This window comes from Xiphias gladius, chromosome 2, assembly GCF_016859285.1.
Source record: "Xiphias gladius isolate SHS-SW01 ecotype Sanya breed wild chromosome 2, ASM1685928v1, whole genome shotgun sequence".
Taxonomy (NCBI): Eukaryota; Metazoa; Chordata; class Actinopteri; order Istiophoriformes; family Xiphiidae; genus Xiphias; species Xiphias gladius.
The window spans coordinates 14,557,691-14,574,291 of record NC_053401.1 but is presented as its reverse complement, the minus strand read 5'-3'; the positions used below and the strand labels follow the sequence as shown (position 1 = coordinate 14,574,291).

General features: G+C 38.8%; 1 protein-coding gene across 4 annotated transcripts in view; it reads left to right on the top strand.

The window, feature by feature from the left end:
- Nucleotides 1–16,601, top strand: part of gramd4a (GRAM domain containing 4a) — a 54,949-nt gene that overhangs the window by 28,108 nt on the left and 10,240 nt on the right. For 2 of the 4 annotated variants that reach the window (XM_040145354.1, XM_040145336.1), the window contains 11 exons: nt 4,841–4,961; nt 7,690–7,751; nt 10,553–10,688; nt 11,024–11,049; nt 11,796–11,887; nt 12,509–12,600; nt 13,127–13,175; nt 13,295–13,366; nt 13,454–13,497; nt 13,618–13,727; nt 16,342–16,496. In XM_040145354.1, coding sequence (XP_040001288.1) covers nt 4,841–4,961; nt 7,690–7,751; nt 10,553–10,688; nt 11,024–11,049; nt 11,796–11,887; nt 12,509–12,600; nt 13,127–13,175; nt 13,295–13,366; nt 13,454–13,497; nt 13,618–13,727; nt 16,342–16,496 — 959 coding nt within the window. Of the gene's footprint in view, nt 1–4,840; nt 4,962–7,689; nt 7,752–10,549; nt 10,689–11,023; nt 11,050–11,795; nt 11,888–12,508; nt 12,601–13,126; nt 13,176–13,294; nt 13,367–13,453; nt 13,498–13,617; nt 13,728–16,341; nt 16,497–16,601 lie in introns of all 4 variants that reach the window. The other 2 variants (XM_040145345.1, XM_040145326.1) reach the window with 1 other exon arrangement.

Below are 16,601 nucleotides of genomic sequence, written 5' to 3'. Positions count from 1 at the left end.
GAGCTGCTTTACAGTGGAGCTATCGATACGATTAAAAGCCATAAAAGTAACCTCAACCTCAGTAAGTTTCATCAGCTTCAACATCAGGAATTTATTGTAAACTTGTAAACTTGAATAAGCTAACTTAAGCCTCTGTTCAGTGGCCAGCCTTGTATGGAAACCACACTGCACTTCTTAAAACTCTTATCAAGTTTAATTGGTCAAACAAACCTCATATTAGGTACTGTAAACGTCTGTTTTTCGTTTGATCAACCCTGGGATTGGTCAAAGTTAATACTAAGGAATTTGATAGCCTCTTCTTGATTGGAAAATCAGTCAACATAACACAAAGGGCTCATAAACCTCATAAACCTGAAGGTTTGCTCGTAAACCTCAGGATGTCAATTTCATTCTCTATTCACTAAATAACCTCTATCCCGGTAAAGATGATAAATCTTTGTCATCACAAATATCATCAACCTCAGCAAGTTGTTAACCCAAACTCCTCTGTGTCCAACTAAACCAGAAACCAGAAATGCTCAAAACATACAATGTTACTTCAGATACAGTATATAACAAAACTTAGTACACCCCTGGTCAATATAACTAAAATGTTTGATGATTCAAAATTGTACCATCTTACAATAATTTTATTAATTTTAAGATAAAGTGTAGGGTTGTTGATCTTATGCATAATTAAAAACAAACAGGTTGGATAGACTACATTGAAAATACAGACCCGAAAAGTACAACCTCAATGCAATGCAACCTCGTTGCATTGTGTACTCTGCACAGTTGTTGACCAATGCAACAAGAGTGATTACACCTGTTATTTCGACTTAACACTAATTTCATGAATAAGGTTATAGAGGAACCGGCCCTCTCAATTTTTGCCTGGGTTGTGTCTAATGCAGTATGGCTCTATATGGTACGTAAAAACAACTAAGAAACGAGATTGTGAGACTTGATAAGGATGCGAGGGGGTACAAGAGCATCAGTAGCATCACAGTTGCAGCAGTGGTTAGGAGGTATAGGAAGAGCCATACTACCAGCGACAGAGGGTGCAGTGGTTGTCTTGAAAATTATGCCACGCACAATTCGCTATTTACGCAACATTGCATTGAAGATCTGACGAGTAAGTGACTCGGACCTGGCACAAGGATTATCTGTGGAAATTGGTGTTTTAATGACTGATCAGACAGTGAGAAGGACATCGCATGAAGTCAGTCTGTACAGATGGCATCCAAGAGGAAATCCATTGCATGAAAAGAAGCCTGATGAATATTGGCAGCACATCCTTTGGTCAGATGAAACCAAAATAAACTTTAATCAACTTCTACTTTTGTAAGAAAGACAAGCACAGGCTCAGTAACTTTTGTTATTCCATTTTAGCCAGATTTATTCAGACAAAGTGGACTTCAGCCCATGGCAATGTTATAATTCTATCTAAAAACTCACCTCTCAGAATATTTTACCCAATTTAGTACCATTCGACCATTTTCGTCTTCTGATGTACTGAAACTACTGCATTACCCAAACTAAACAACACAACATTAGCATGTTTTGGCCTCAGTCACGTCCTAATATCGCAAATAACCGCATCAGCATCACTAGTATTTTCTGCTGCTTTCAGACCTTTGTTAGCATATAATATAATGTTCAGAATTCTTATCAAATTTCTGGTTTTTTTTTCTTAGAGATTAGAGTTTCATTGAAAGCCTGCATGAGAGAGAAGGTCAGCGCTATTAAAAGTAACATGTCCTGGCATGACATTTAGCTAATCCTGTCTGTGTAACAGATAAGTGGTCTAGTTACTAGCCTTCATAATGGCCAAAGAGACCTTGTGATATGGTAACCCAGGATGAAGATTCATATATAGAAGACAGCAATCTAGTTTTAGAAGCAGAACGGGTGGGTTGAAAATTTTATTAATAAGTTATCTGATGTAGAGGGCCTCCGTGGAACAGGAAAACTACTGTACTCTATCTCACTCTGTCTGACACACACAGCGTATTGTTTCATGCTGTGCTGTATCACACACTTGTGGCCCCACAACTAATACATGTTATGGACTCTTGGAATGAGGAATGTCTTTTTCTGGTGTTAGGAAGGATACGGTCAGTTTGGAAGGAAGGAACTGTGGAGAGGAAAAGGGTGGAGAAAGGATGAAGGAGTTGTAGAGGATCCTATACACACTCGAACAATAACACAAGCTAAAGGGAGGGAGTGACGTACCATATGGAGGCAGGAAACTGGGGGAAGGGAAGGGAGTGACGTGTAGTGCAATTAAAGAGGGTAAAAGGTGAACAGCATCGGGGCTTGAAGTTATGGGCAACAGCATATGAGTACAGTATAGCCTTTATAGAAAAGCACTATGTAAACATAAACCAACTATATTACTGTAAATCATTAATACTACAGCAGAAAAGAGTTCTGCATGCCTTTTCATCGAAACCATATTAAAAATGACATTACTTAAATTAAATTGTGCTATGTATGATTTACAGACATCAAGTTACATGTATTGTCCTTAAATTTCAAGCAATTGTATATTTCTGTATTTTGGAACCAACAACATCTAAAATAAACTAGTGCAACTTAAATTAGGGTTAATCAATTTAATCAATATTTTTATATTAACTCTAGAAAAAATGATGATGTGTAATGTGAAAGGAGCTGCTTGTAGTGACAAACCCTCAGAGAATTATCACCCGACTGCAGTTTGCTTTAGATTTACGAAGAGTTTTCTCTTCTTTCAGCTCATTTTTTTGGTTGTATGGCCCAAAACTTTATTGTTTTGGTTGAGTTTTGCCACTCTCGTCAACCTCATTTCCAGCAGCTGCTGTTTTTACAAAGTTATGATAAACACACACTAAGCTATATACCCACCACCAAACAGCAAACGGACACAGTTAGTAACTAGCTGCTGAACATAGTGCCGCATTTAGCTTCTAAAATGCAGATACTTCCCTCAGGAGCTGGTGGAAACCAAAACAGAAATAAAAAATAAGACTGACTATTACACGTAATTTAACCAGGTGGACAGAAAGACAACTGCAAATGAATTCTAATGATGCTCCATGTCTGCTGGATGTATAAATAGGCAATTGATTTCTAATGTGTTCACCAAATCAATTTTATAAGACCATAATATGTCAGTGTTGTTTTTACAGGTTCTGTCAATGCCCCCATGTGGCCAAAAAAATTAGTTAATGCAGGTTTAAATTTGCCACTGACATATTACTGTCACTCTTTATTTATTTCCTTTTTAACCAATACTGACTCTTGAATTTTTTTGTGTCAAGTGATGTTGCTGTTTAGCTTCGCATTCAGTACAGTGTAAACTACTGGTCTAGTTTTGTCTATACCACCCTCAGTGCATTGCTGCTGTTGTTGACTATTTGTCTAAAAGGTTTACAGTTGGGTGCTCTAAACTGCTTAGCCGATAGCAACTTTGGCAAGCCTATCGCTTACGCTGTCTCTTATGCATACACAAACACGCACACACTCACTCTCTTTGTCTTGTTTTCATACATATACTATACCATAAACACATTCTTATGTTAGCAGATAGGGAAAGGGAGACAAGCAAACTGAGCAGATGGAGGGGTTTATGAGAAGATTCATATTAGACTGAGGAAGTGAAAGAGGAAAGAATCGTGCATTATGTTCATATTTTTCCTCCTTAATGCCCCAATGCACTAGGTTTTCAAAAGGAAGACCAACATGTGGCTATCTGCTTTTATAAACTAAAAATGAAAAAGAAGAATGTTCTAAGCATGTAAATTATATGGGATGTGGAGATAGTATATGTCCCCTCTCAGTACCTCACCCAGCATTTTAGCCGATGCTGTAGCTGCAGGAAGGGCTGGCAATGAGTGTTTTATTAGCGTTAATGGGAAGAGATAAAGGACAGGAGTGAGATATGCGATTTGGTGATGAGAAAGAAAATGTGGCAGCTAAATTCTTATGATATGAATCCTCTACTGTCTGTGTGATTAAGTGATCTAAGGAAAAAGAACGGGGGACAAGCTGATATACATTTTCATTAGTAGGGGATGCACAGCCATGATTTTATCATTTTCTTTACTGTCAGGTAGAAAAATTGAGGTTATGACTGGTCCAGGCAATGCTTCTTGTGATTTAGGTTGGAGAGATATTGATGTCATTGCTCAGTGGCACAGCTTGTACTTCTGTTACCAAAACCATATAGTGTTATTATGATGCGTAATTTTCTTATAAATCCCCAGTATGACATTTTTTAAGAAATCAAATCAAAAAAGTTTTTTTCCATATATGTGGATGTAAGAAATATTTAATCCGTGCTTGTACCTGTTCCTGTTTTTGTGCCTAATGTGTTATGCACCTAAACAGAGGCAGGTTATGATTCATTTGTGCCTCTGCATGTGTGTTCGTATTTATTGCCTCCCCTCCTCCAATATTCATGTGTCCCTTTAGTCAGGGACAATAGACTGAGGGGAAACATCGCTGATGTTGCACCCCAGGCTTAGAAAGCCCTGATACCTGATACCACTTGATGCTAGGAGCTGATTGACAAGGAGGAAGAGTGGCAGACAGGTGAAGGTGAAGGAGATAGATGGAGGGAGAGCTGAAATGAGAGAGACACATATAAATACAGGCTGCTTTTTAGAAAATCACTTTTTTTTTTTTATGAAACTGAAGTTGCTTTCCCAAGATAAATGGAAATAATTGACGAAATGATCAACATAAATTAAGTTTGAATGCTTAAGAGATGCTTTTTTTCATGACCCGAACCTTTGTGTGGAGCTCCGTTAAGTTGTATTGTTATCCTTTCATAATTTGAGACAGTGATTCCTTGTGTTTTTGACGTGTCTTCCAGAGGAGGAGCTGAGGAAGCTGCGGGAAGAGTCCAATGTGGACTCTCTGCGGCAGGAGCTGGAGAGAGAGCGAAGCAAGAGGATAGACCTGGAGCAGAAGATGAATGAGGTGCTCAAGTCCAGGTAAGACAGGAAGACAGAGAGCAGAGTCAAGTGCAATGACATGATTGACAGGAGATGAGGACCAAATGTGTGAGATTGGAAGTAATAACGAGGGAAAGACAGAAAACAGTGACACGGCACTTTCTAACATTCTGCCTCAGCAGAGTTTATCATGGGTCAAGTCAAATGATTGTGTGTGTGTGTCTATGTGTATGTGTGTGTCAGTTCCACTGCTACCCAAGGTTTCTGTTTTAAATAGAGGCCTCAGTAGCTTGGTAGGCAGGGAATTCCACACGGAGGTGTGTGTGTGTGTGTGTGTGTGTGTGTGTGTGTGTGTGTGTGTGTGTGTGTGTGTGTGTGTGTGTGTGTGTGTGTGTGTGTGTGTGTGTGTGTGTGTGTGTGTGTGTGTGTGTGTGTGTGTGTGTGTGTGTGTCAAGGGAGAATGAAAAAAACAGAAACAAGTCACACGCTGGTCTGAGTCACCAAGTGCACACTGTGACACAGTAGCTATGCTGGTGTCAGGGAAAAGCCTGTGTCTCTTGACACCAGCCAAGCCACCCTTAAACCTCACGCATGGCTCTGCGTGTGTGTTAGCAGATGATGCTTCTGTGCCTGCCAATGGGAAATTCCACTGGTGCTCTCCAAGTGATTACCGACAGAGAAACACGGCCTCAAGAATGTCAGAGACAGTTCAGCATTTTTTAAGAGGTGAACTAATGTACAATGACCTGGGAGTTTTTCCTCAGTTAATCCTTTGTCAGTAGTAACCAGCTGGAGAGATGCATGTGAAGATAGCAGACGGTAAACATTTCTTCTGTCACTAATATCCAAATAAACTTTAGCAAGGCTGTAGAGTTGCTTGGTGAACACAATTATTAGACTTTAGGTTCACCAGGAAGTACTATAAATCACTTAGATGCACCAATATACAGTATAATGTGATAGGTAATAAAGAAATACCTTAGCCTGATAATATGTAAGGGTTATGGATCAGAAAAGGCTTTGATACAATACAACCTACCAATTATAGATGGAAGACATATTAAAGGAAAAACCACCATAGTGTATTCGGTGCTTCTCCAGGTCTCTGGGACTCTACTGGAGGGATGAACACCATTCTTATAAAAGACTGCACTTTCTAACACAATGGTAGAAAGTTTACCATCATTGTTTAACTGGCTTGAGATCACATTATTCACCTCATTGTCATACCCATCACCATTGAGTGACCCCTCATTCCCTGTATGGAAGCGTCATTAGTTATGTTTCTCACCTCAGTTATTCAGGTTTTTCCTTCAGTTTGTCACCTCTCTATAAAACTGAAGTCCTTCCTTTATATGAAGTGGCAGCGATGGTTATATGGTTATTATTTGATGAATCAGAATTTTCAGCTCCAAGTGCATATCTTTGTTTTGGTTCGTAGATGAAAGCATAGACTGCATTAGCACATAGCCGCAGTAACCGTTATCCATAGTTTCCTAAAGCTTAAATTTGGTGGTGGATTTATTGTTGGCTGATACCTGACTGGAGCCAAAATATCTAAATCAGAGCAAATACAGCCATGGTGTAGCTGATATGGGACAAGCAAGTGCAAATACCACATCTATGATAGACTATGACACCTGTCAATCAGGCCAGTACCTTTGAATGACTTTGAAACAGGCTATACAAAACTTTTCCTCACCAAAAACTCTTTATTTTAGAGGCCATAATTTCATAATAATTACCACAAAGTTTCTGGGAAAGAACTATGTAATTTGGTACGAGTTACAGCGAAAATGGAGACAGCGTTCAGTTGGTACACTTCTAATTAATTAATTGATTAATAGTGTAGCACGAGGAGACTTTAGGTTAGTGCACAACAGGTCACCAAACATGCAAAATCATAGTAATTTTTATACATACTGTATATGAAAAAACATTTCCTGATGATAAATGAATAATGAAGGAATATTAACTCAGGTTGAAATGGAGCTTTTCTTTTAAATAAATTCATATATTTCCTTATAATTAGTACCGAATGAAACAGTTCTTTCAAGAAAACTCACTAGGAAATTATTAGGAAAATTACAAACCTCTTAATATAAAACATTACCAACTTACTGTATTGTATACTTGATGCCCTGACTTTTAGTAACTTTGCTTTGTATTTGAAGAGAGAAGATAAACTTTATTTTGAGCAACTATTTCTTGGCCATTAGCAAGAAACATGACTACCATTAAACCATTAAAGATGAAAGTCCAAACTCTCTTGTCTTATGATCGATATTTTTTTCTGCATGTATGCCTATTTAGTTATGTCAGTGCAAATGATGGAGAAACATTCATTCATGTTCTCTGTTTTGCTCAAGTTCACACGTTTGCATAGAATTTGTTTGAGTTAAACGTACAGAAGTACAAAACTAATGTGTGAGGTTATAAGTGCATGCTTAATTAACTAATCTTAGTGTAGGCTCTTTCTTTCACTCTTTGTTTTTGTTTGTTCAAAAATTGTTCTGTTTTTGCTGGCACCTGCTATGAGATTTTAACCGTGAGATTTCACAAAGGGAGATGGAGACTGAAATTACTTCTCCTCATTCTGTCTTTATCTCTGTATGTTGACAGTTGATGACTTATCGAGTGCAACGGCTCTACACATATTGACACTTCCTTAGACGTGTCTGCTGTGGGACTGCAGCTCTGACAATAGAGAAGTGAGACTGACACTTGACAAATCTTCCCCATCTCTCCCTCTCTCTGTCCTCCTCAGGCTGGAGGACTCTCCGCCACAGCCTCCCCGAAAACAGCAGTCGCCCTCGAAAAATGGAACAGGTAAGACCTTGGAGGAAATGAGAGAGGAGGGTGGATGTGAGGGGGAGTCCAGGGGGAGAGACAGGAAATGAAAAGGGAATGAAGATTTTGACGTCTCCTGAATGTGGGAGTAAATTAAGAGGTGTGTGTGTGTGTGTGTGTGTGTGTGTGTGTGTGTGTGTGTGTGTGTGTGTGTGTGTGTGTGTGTGTGTGTGTGTGTGTGTGTGTGTGTGTGTGTAGGAAGTGTTCTTGGGTTATTCTAGGACACACAGCAGTGTGTAATGGACATGGTAACAGAAATACACACACACTCACAGGGTGATTTATGGTGTGCAATTACTTGTAACAAGAGCATGCCCGCAACAAAACAAACTGCATTAATGCATTGAAAACTGTTCTTCTATGAAGGTTAAGTGCTGTTATTAGTACAGAACCATGTGTGTTGTAAAAGCTGTCTGTTAGGGAAGAGAGAAAATCATTAGTGCTGTAATAGTCAGATGGTATGTCTGAAACGTGTGTGTGTGTGTGTGTGTGTGTGTGTGTGTGTGTGTGTGTGTGTGTGTGTGTGTGTGTGTGTGTGTGTGTGTGCGCCTGTGCGTGTGTCTATTTTTTGGCTAAGTAACAATTTCTTTCATGGTTTGACTTCCAATGACCTAGTGACTCCTGTGTGTGCACGCACGTGTGTATGTGCGTGAAATGGAGGGAGAGACAGAGTGGCTACTTTTGGAAAATGGGTTATGATTGTAGATCACTTCATCTAAGGCAGTCAGGCCTACGCTCTAACTAGTGTTTGAGGTGTGTGTCGGTGTCAGTGTTTTTTTCAGAACACATTACAAGTATGTGTGTTTGGGCTTGTTTGTGTGGATAAAAGGACAGAGAGAAAGTGAGTGTAATGTGGTAGAAAAGGAGAGAGACTGAACAGAGTAATTTGGCCCGATGGTACAGTTGTAACTGTTGCCTCTAACTGAATGTCATCATCAGCACAAATATACTTGTGTTGAAAATAAATCTACAGCAACCCTGCTGGAGCTCTCACTTTCAGAGTCACTCACAGTCAGCTGTGGTAGCTGCTCAGTACAACCAGTCAGTTAGTGCAGTGTTTCTCAACTTCTTTTGTCTGATGTATCCACAGATAACCCACACATATTAGTTATATAACACTGGATATTGTAAAAAAAAATTGTTTTCATACAGTTTAACTATAAGTGTTAAGGTCAATTTTGCTAAGCTCACCCATCTTAGTTACTGTTACAATGCCTGTCATGCTTTTTGTTCTTGCACGGCACACACTAGTTTACAGTGATAATGCTGGCAGACTTACCATAAGAATTTTTATTAATTTTTGAAATAGAGGGTCCTTTCAGACAAAGGTAGACAAAAGCAGGAGTCCAATTTTTGGCCAGCAGCCCTTTGGACTTGTTCGGCTGAAATGACATCTGTCAGTAGCAGATTTTATCAGTTTATGCTAGATAGCATAAAACATTAGCCAGCATAAACTGGTTGGGAACTCTGTCTAGTTGGGAACTCCGTCTCTGCCTGATTTTTATAATGTTTCCCAGTGGTTCATTTTAAAACAGAACGGTCTTAATTATGAACATGATGGCTGCATACAGTAAATGATATTGTGCTAAAAGACTTAAGCTAAAGCTGCACGTCCCAGTCGAAAAGTCAGCATCCTCACCCACTGATGGCCCCTGAGGATACAGAAATGAAGCAATAGCTTTTTTTTGTACTGGATGGAATTATAAATTAGCCTTCATATTATAGTACTGTTGTATAAATGAAAATACAAAACTACTTTAGAAGAACATACTTGGAAAAGCAACACAGTAGTTAGATTTATGCTTAAATTTGCATATTTTCAAACAGTATGCTTCACTTTTATAATAGAAAAGGATGTAAGGCTGAGGACTAGCATATGAGTTTGGCAAATGCAAGACTAATTTCTGTGTGATGTTGTTCCCTAAACCAAATAAACAGGGTATCCACAGGTCTCAAAAAGTCTTAAAAACATTGAAATGATTACTCTCAACAACACAGGTATTAAAAAGCCATGTTTCATTTACAAAGGTCTTGAATATTTTTTCTTGCCTGCCAATGACGGTAGCACTTGTTACAAGTTGTTATGTATCTGATTGAGGGGCCGTGACACTGTTGTGACAGTGGATTGTGCACGCAGGGGGCTGTTGCTTCATAATCCATTTTTGTAGAGTTTCAGAGAGCAAAAACTTAATTTAACAGAAAATAATTTTTTATTTTTCAATTGGTTAAACCATCTATCATTTTTTTTATCTGGGTCCAGGTCACATTAATTGGTTAATTACATTATTATAAATTATTGTTATATGCAGCTGGGACTGATGTGTGATATAGACATCGTACTAGGTAACCGGGCATGCTAATGTTTGCAGTTTATAATACAGCAGATTAATACACACTTTATTGAAGTGTGTGTTTATCTGCTGTCCTTCCACTTCTACAATTATGTTTTTGGTTTTGAAAAGGTGATAAATAAGACACGATCCTCCAAGTTATTTAGATACTGAGTATCTCTCATACTTACCCTCTTAATTACTACATCCTCATGCACACTACTTCAACATGTGGAGAAATCCAAAGCTTGAAATGCCTGCTGTTGCTGGTTACAGTTGCTGAGCTATGACTGGACAATTGCTGTTTGTGGGTGGGGTGGAGCGTGGACAATCAATTGAGGAGGGAAAGGTTTCCCATTGTGTCGAGATGTAGGAAACTGATAGGTTTTGTTGAATTTACCACCTTATTCTAAGGTGCTGATTATATTCCCCTTCTGTTCTTTTTAGCAGATAAACAGCAGAAGGAGGTGTGGAGTTCGCGGCTGCAGAAGTGGCTTTACGAGCGCTTTGCAGTTTACATCGAAGACTTCCGTTTCCAGCCGGAGGAAAGTACCGTGGAGACTGAGGAACCGCTAAGTGCTAAAAGGTGAGTGAGAGCTGCTTCAGGATAGAACGTAATGTGTCTGTCCTGAGGTATTGATCTATGGTGGTTGAAGGAGATGTGGAGACAGGGAGTACTAAAGGTGTGCAGCCAAACAGCAATCATCTTAGACTGTGTCACAGCTCTTTTCTTACTTATTTTCTCTGTTCATTCTTTCTTCCCTCTTGTGTAAAGAGGCAGGCTGCCATGGCAGGCTGATGAAGGCCAAAGTGTCATTATCCCTTCTCACACCTAAAGCAACTTTTTCTTTGTGTGCGTGTGTGTTTATACACAAGCATCTACGTGTGTTCTGACCTTCACTTTTTGTGTTTTCTATCTAGGTTGACAGAAAATATGAGGCGACTCAGTGAGTACTCAAAACACACAGACAAGTAGAAAACTGTGGAAAGGGAGACTATAAGAACATTAACTTTGCTTTCAGTACATCATTATGTTTTGAGTAGATGTTTGAAAATTATGTACCATTGATTCAAATTCAAATGTGCAATAACAGCCCTTGATTTGCCAGCTAACATTAAGACATTTAATTTTATTTAAATGAATTGAAGTAAGTCCTTCACTTGGAAAAACAAAGTCTCGTTTAAAGAAGTTCATATACCGACAGGTGACAAATTAAAGGAAAAATCTGAAAAATGAGTGGAGAAACAGGGTGGCAATGCCCCCCATCCATAGGGCACAAGGAGTTACTGAATGGTTTGATGAGTATAAAAATGATGTGAATCATGTGCGATGGCCTTCACAGTCACCAGATCCAAATCAAATTTAACACCTCTAGGAGATTTTGAACTGACATGTCAGGCAGCACTCTCCACCACCATCATTAAATGAGGGAATAACTTGTGGAAGAATGGTGTTCCATCCCCATAGTAGAGTTCCAGAGACTTATAAAATCAATGCCAAGGCATATTGAAGCTGTTCTGGTGGGATATGGTGGCCCAAACCTTACTAAGAGACTTTATGTTGGTTTTTCCTTTTAATTTGTCACCTGTTTGTATATCATACATAATGCTTTGAAATCAATATTGATATAACATAAAGAGTGTTATTTTTTACATAAATCACACTGTATATATCCCTCTACCATTCTTCCAGAGCGAGGAGCCAGACCTGTCACCAACTTCTTAAGGAACCTCTCCGCCTTATCTAATTGGCACTCAGTCTACACCTCAGCTATTGCCTTCATAGTGAGTGTATACTTTTCCTACTTTAATTTCTAACACATTAGTATGGTCATTTCTGTTTGAACTTTATAGACTTGGATTTGACAAAATATCTCAATATGTCACTCGATGTACAAAAAAGTGAGATCTATAAATTAACTCTAAGCCCTTCTGGTCTTACACCCCTAGTACATGACAGTGAAATGAAATAAAGTAAGTAAGTAATTTCTGCTCCACATTGACAGATTGCAGTGGTTCTGCAAAAGACTGCAGAGGTCTAATCATATCTTCATTAATGCCCAAAGTCAGCAATTATGCTAAATCATCTTCGATCCACTTATTGAGGCCAGACATGTCTAGACCATCTCAATATCTCGAGAAGATCTTACTATAGTGTTGACAGGTGATTCTAATAGCATCTTTGACTGGCATTATAAAGCCTAAAATTAAATGCTTCAAGCCTGTGTGTCAGAAGGATCCTCCCAAATCATTAATCTTTACATTCATCTTGTCATCACTTTGTTTTTCTCTCAGACATAAAGCCACACAGTTTCCTAAGCAGAGGTCCATCAGATGGTTGATGAATATTCAATAAACCAAATGTTAAACTGTTGTATATTCTGCTGTGTTTCCATTTGCCTGCAGATCTATATGAATGCTGCTTGGCACGGCTGGGCCATTCCCATGTTCCTCTTCCTGGCTATCCTGCGCTTGTCCTTAAATTACCTCATTGCCAGGTAATTTCTAATCTATTCAGTTGAGAACTCCTTGGTATAGGAGCAGCTATTGTCCAGTTTTTACTATGGTTACTACACTGTTGCCCTGGTTTTAAACTGAATAGCTTAAAAATATGTATATTTTCCAGCTGTTAGAAGGTTTACTTTACATTTTGAGTAATAAAACCCTATTGAACTTAATAACTGAGGCCAGCACTGATCATTGTAATTGTACTATAGACGACCAGATAATTATAACAAACAAGCTAAAGACCAGCTTTTATTAACAGCTGCAAACAACCAGATTTAAATAATTTGGATAACCCTCAACAGTCATTTAAAGTCAGGTGTTTTAGGGATCATTATGAAATAAGGGCACATTAGTATTTGTCAGACATCTATCTGGACTTAGACTATCAAAATTGGGAAACCTCGTCACGTTAGAAGTGATGAAGGTTATAAAGAAGACTAGTTTGGTGGTCTAATTTTATCAATCTAAACACTTCATAAAAATATACAATATTCAAATTTTCTTCCAATATTCCAGAGGTTGGAGGATCCAGTGGAGCATTGTGCCTGAGGTCTCAGAACCCATGGTAAGACAACTTCTCACTTCGGGTTTGATGGCTGCCTGTCTGTCAGAAGAAAAATCTATCCGTCAGCGGAGGTCTTAATATAAAATTAATTGTCTTATAAATTTTTGTCTTTTATACAGGAACCTCCAAAGGAAGACTTGACAGTGTCTGAAAAGTTCCAGCTTGTACTTGATGTTGCACAAAAAGCACAGGTACAACATGCATCTTAATTCTTCTCAGATCAGTACATTGACAATGAAACAGTATTGGTTCATACAGTGATTCAACTCTCTTTACAGAACCTTTTTGGTAAGATGGCGGATGTTTTGGAGAAGATAAAGAAGTAAGTTTTAAAGAAATTCTGCATTGAAAGCAGTGGATATAAAATGACTGAAATATCGTCTTATATTTTGTTTCTCATCTCCCTCATCTGTGTGTGTGTTTCTGTGCATTTGTCTGTCAGCCTGTTCATGTGGGTGCAGCCGGAGAGCACCCAGAAACTTTACATCTGCCTGTGGGTGACTTTCATTGCCTCCTGCGTCCTGCCATACAAACTGATGGGCTTCATGATCGGTGAGAGATGTGCAGTGCACTCAGAAAGTATTCACACCCCTTCACCTTTTTCACACTTTGTTAAATTGCAACCTTATGCTAAAATTGTTTAAATTAATTTTTTCCTCATTAATCTACACTCAATACCCCAAAATGAAAAAGTGAAATCAGAATTTTAGAAGTTTTAGCAAATTTATTAAAAAGGAAATAACTGAAATATCACATTGACTTAAGTATTCAGACCCTTTGCTATCACACTTGAAATTTAGCTCACATACTTCCTATTTTCTCTTGATCATGTTTGAGATGTTTCTAAACCTTGCCTGGAGTCCACCTGTGGTAATTTCAACTGACTGAACATTATTTGGAAAGGCGCACACCTGTCTATATAAGGTCTCACAGCTGACAATGCATAACAGAGCAAAAACCAAGCCATGAGGTCAAAGGAACTGCCAGCAGAGCTCAGAGACAGGATTGTGTCGAGGCACAGATCTCGGAAAGGATACAAAGAAAATCTGCTGCATTGAAGGTTCAAAAGAGCACAGTGGTCTCCATAATTCTTCAAGAAGTTTGGAACCACAAACCTAGCAATTGGGAAGAAGGGCTTTGGTAAGATAGGTGACAAAAAACCCGATGGACACTCTGTTTGAGCTCCAGAGATCCTGTGTGGAGATGTGAGAAACTTCCAGAAGGACAACAGTCACAGCAGCACTCTGGCAGAGTGGCCAGATGGAAGCCTCTCCTCGGTGAAAGACACAAAAAAATACAGAGATATCCTTAACAGAACTGGTCCACAGCGCTCAGGACCTCAGACTAGGCCAAAGGTTCACCTTCCAACAGGACAATGACCCTAAGCACACAGCCAAGACAACGCAGGGAATAACTCTGTGAATGTCCTTGAGTGGCCCGCCCAGAGCTTTTACTTGAACCAAATTGACCATCTCTGGAGAGACCTGAAAATGGCTTACCACCAACAGTACAATAAACAAGTCAAATACATTTTCAGAGTTTCTAGAGCTCTGTTTTTGTTTTGTCATTATGGGGTATTGAGTGTAGATTGATGAGGGACATAATTAATTTAAAAGATTTTAGCTTAAGGCTGCAACATAACAAAATGTGAAAGAAGTGAATGGGTCTGAATACTTTCTGAATGCACTGCACATACATACACACAAAGTTCTTTATCCTTCTGAGATACTTTACATACTTCATTTGGCTCTTGAACGTACAGAAATACTTTCATACAGCACTTGTGTAACTTTACTCCCTTTGCCTGTGAAGGGCAGCTGCAGGCTGTTGGCATGCCCATCAGATAATACTAGTTTCAGCTATTTCTTGTAAACAAAAGGTCTCCAAATTTCTGTGGGTTCATATTTTTTGAAAGATGGTTACAGCAAAAATTATTGATGACACAATGGCTATATTAATTCAGCTGGCTAAACAGAGTTGTAACTTCAAGCCCTAAATACACTTAATTTCTTCTATAAATGAAAGGGATAACCAAAATCGCAATATAATGTGACATCTGGCAACAATCCAAGATAATACTTTTCAAGTTGTCAGATCATAAAAAGATCCAATTAAGATCAAACCTTTGTCTTTTTCAGCATTCAAAAGACACTATTGGCTAGCCTGCTCCCACATCTCTCAATTGCCAACCGCATCTCAGATTTGTTGAGTCGGTTAAAGTCGGTCAGAGTAAGAATTGACCAGTAAGAAACGTGCAGGCAGGCTTAGGAACAGGGACATCTTTTTCTTGCATACTGCTGCTTACTAGCTACATAATAGAAAATTAGAACAGAAAAATGAGGACAAGCGTGGATGTGATTGGCACAGCTGTACAAGTTGTTGTAAGTTCATGTCCTGCACTAGCAACTGTATGGAACAGTTCACGTGAGATAACTGTTCCTTACTGCATCTTTAGTGTTAGTTAAAAATGACGTGAGTGGGCTGGATAGACACTTTTTATTCGATGGTTAGGGCAAAATACTAAATAAAAACCAAAAATTACCCCATTTTAATCAATGAATTGGCTAACATGAGTGCATTGCCAGGCTGAATGAATGAAGTGAAACAAGATGGCAATTCAGTCTGATTATCACGCTATATGCTACCCCATTCAGTATTTTTATTGTATGCTCACTATCAGTGTTTACAGGTTTTTTCATGGCTTTTGCAAGTTAGTTTAAAGAGCTGACTCAGTTTGTACACGCAGTGTCCATTTTTCCCTGTTAAGTTGAAATATGTACAATATAACTCAAGGCTAATTTTTATTATTGAAGACATTTGTGGATCCCAAACACTGGCTGAATGAATGTAGCCAATAAAAACTTCAGCACTCTTCAATGTCTAAAAATACTGAAATGTGAAAGATATTGAAAGGGAAGTTATGTAAAAGAATTTGAATGATGTGAATGATACATAAGGATACACCATGAATGGTACTGAGATTTGAAATGATAAAAAGTTTTGAACTGGGAAATGGAAGGCCTTAAAAACTAAGATTATTTGAGGACTCGGAAAGGAGGAAATTTGCCTAGCAGCATTGCTGTACAAGATTTAGTTGATAACCTCTGCTTACATAGCAGCTTTTTTCATCCTTTCCCTTATTCTGTGTCTGTTTTCCTCTCTCTAGGCTTATATGCCGGCATAAAGTTCTTCATCATAGACTTCCTTTTTAAGAGCTGTCCGAAGCTGCGGGACAAGTATGACACACCATACATTGTGTGGAACAGCCTTCCCACCGACCCCCAGCTCAAAGAGAGGACTAACGCCACTGTGTCGCGGCGGGTAAGAGGGCCAAATCACACACACAAACACATCTTTATTACCTCCTTCATTGCCTCCTCTCACAGGTTCTTGCTTCCCTAAACTAACTCTTAACACACACACAGA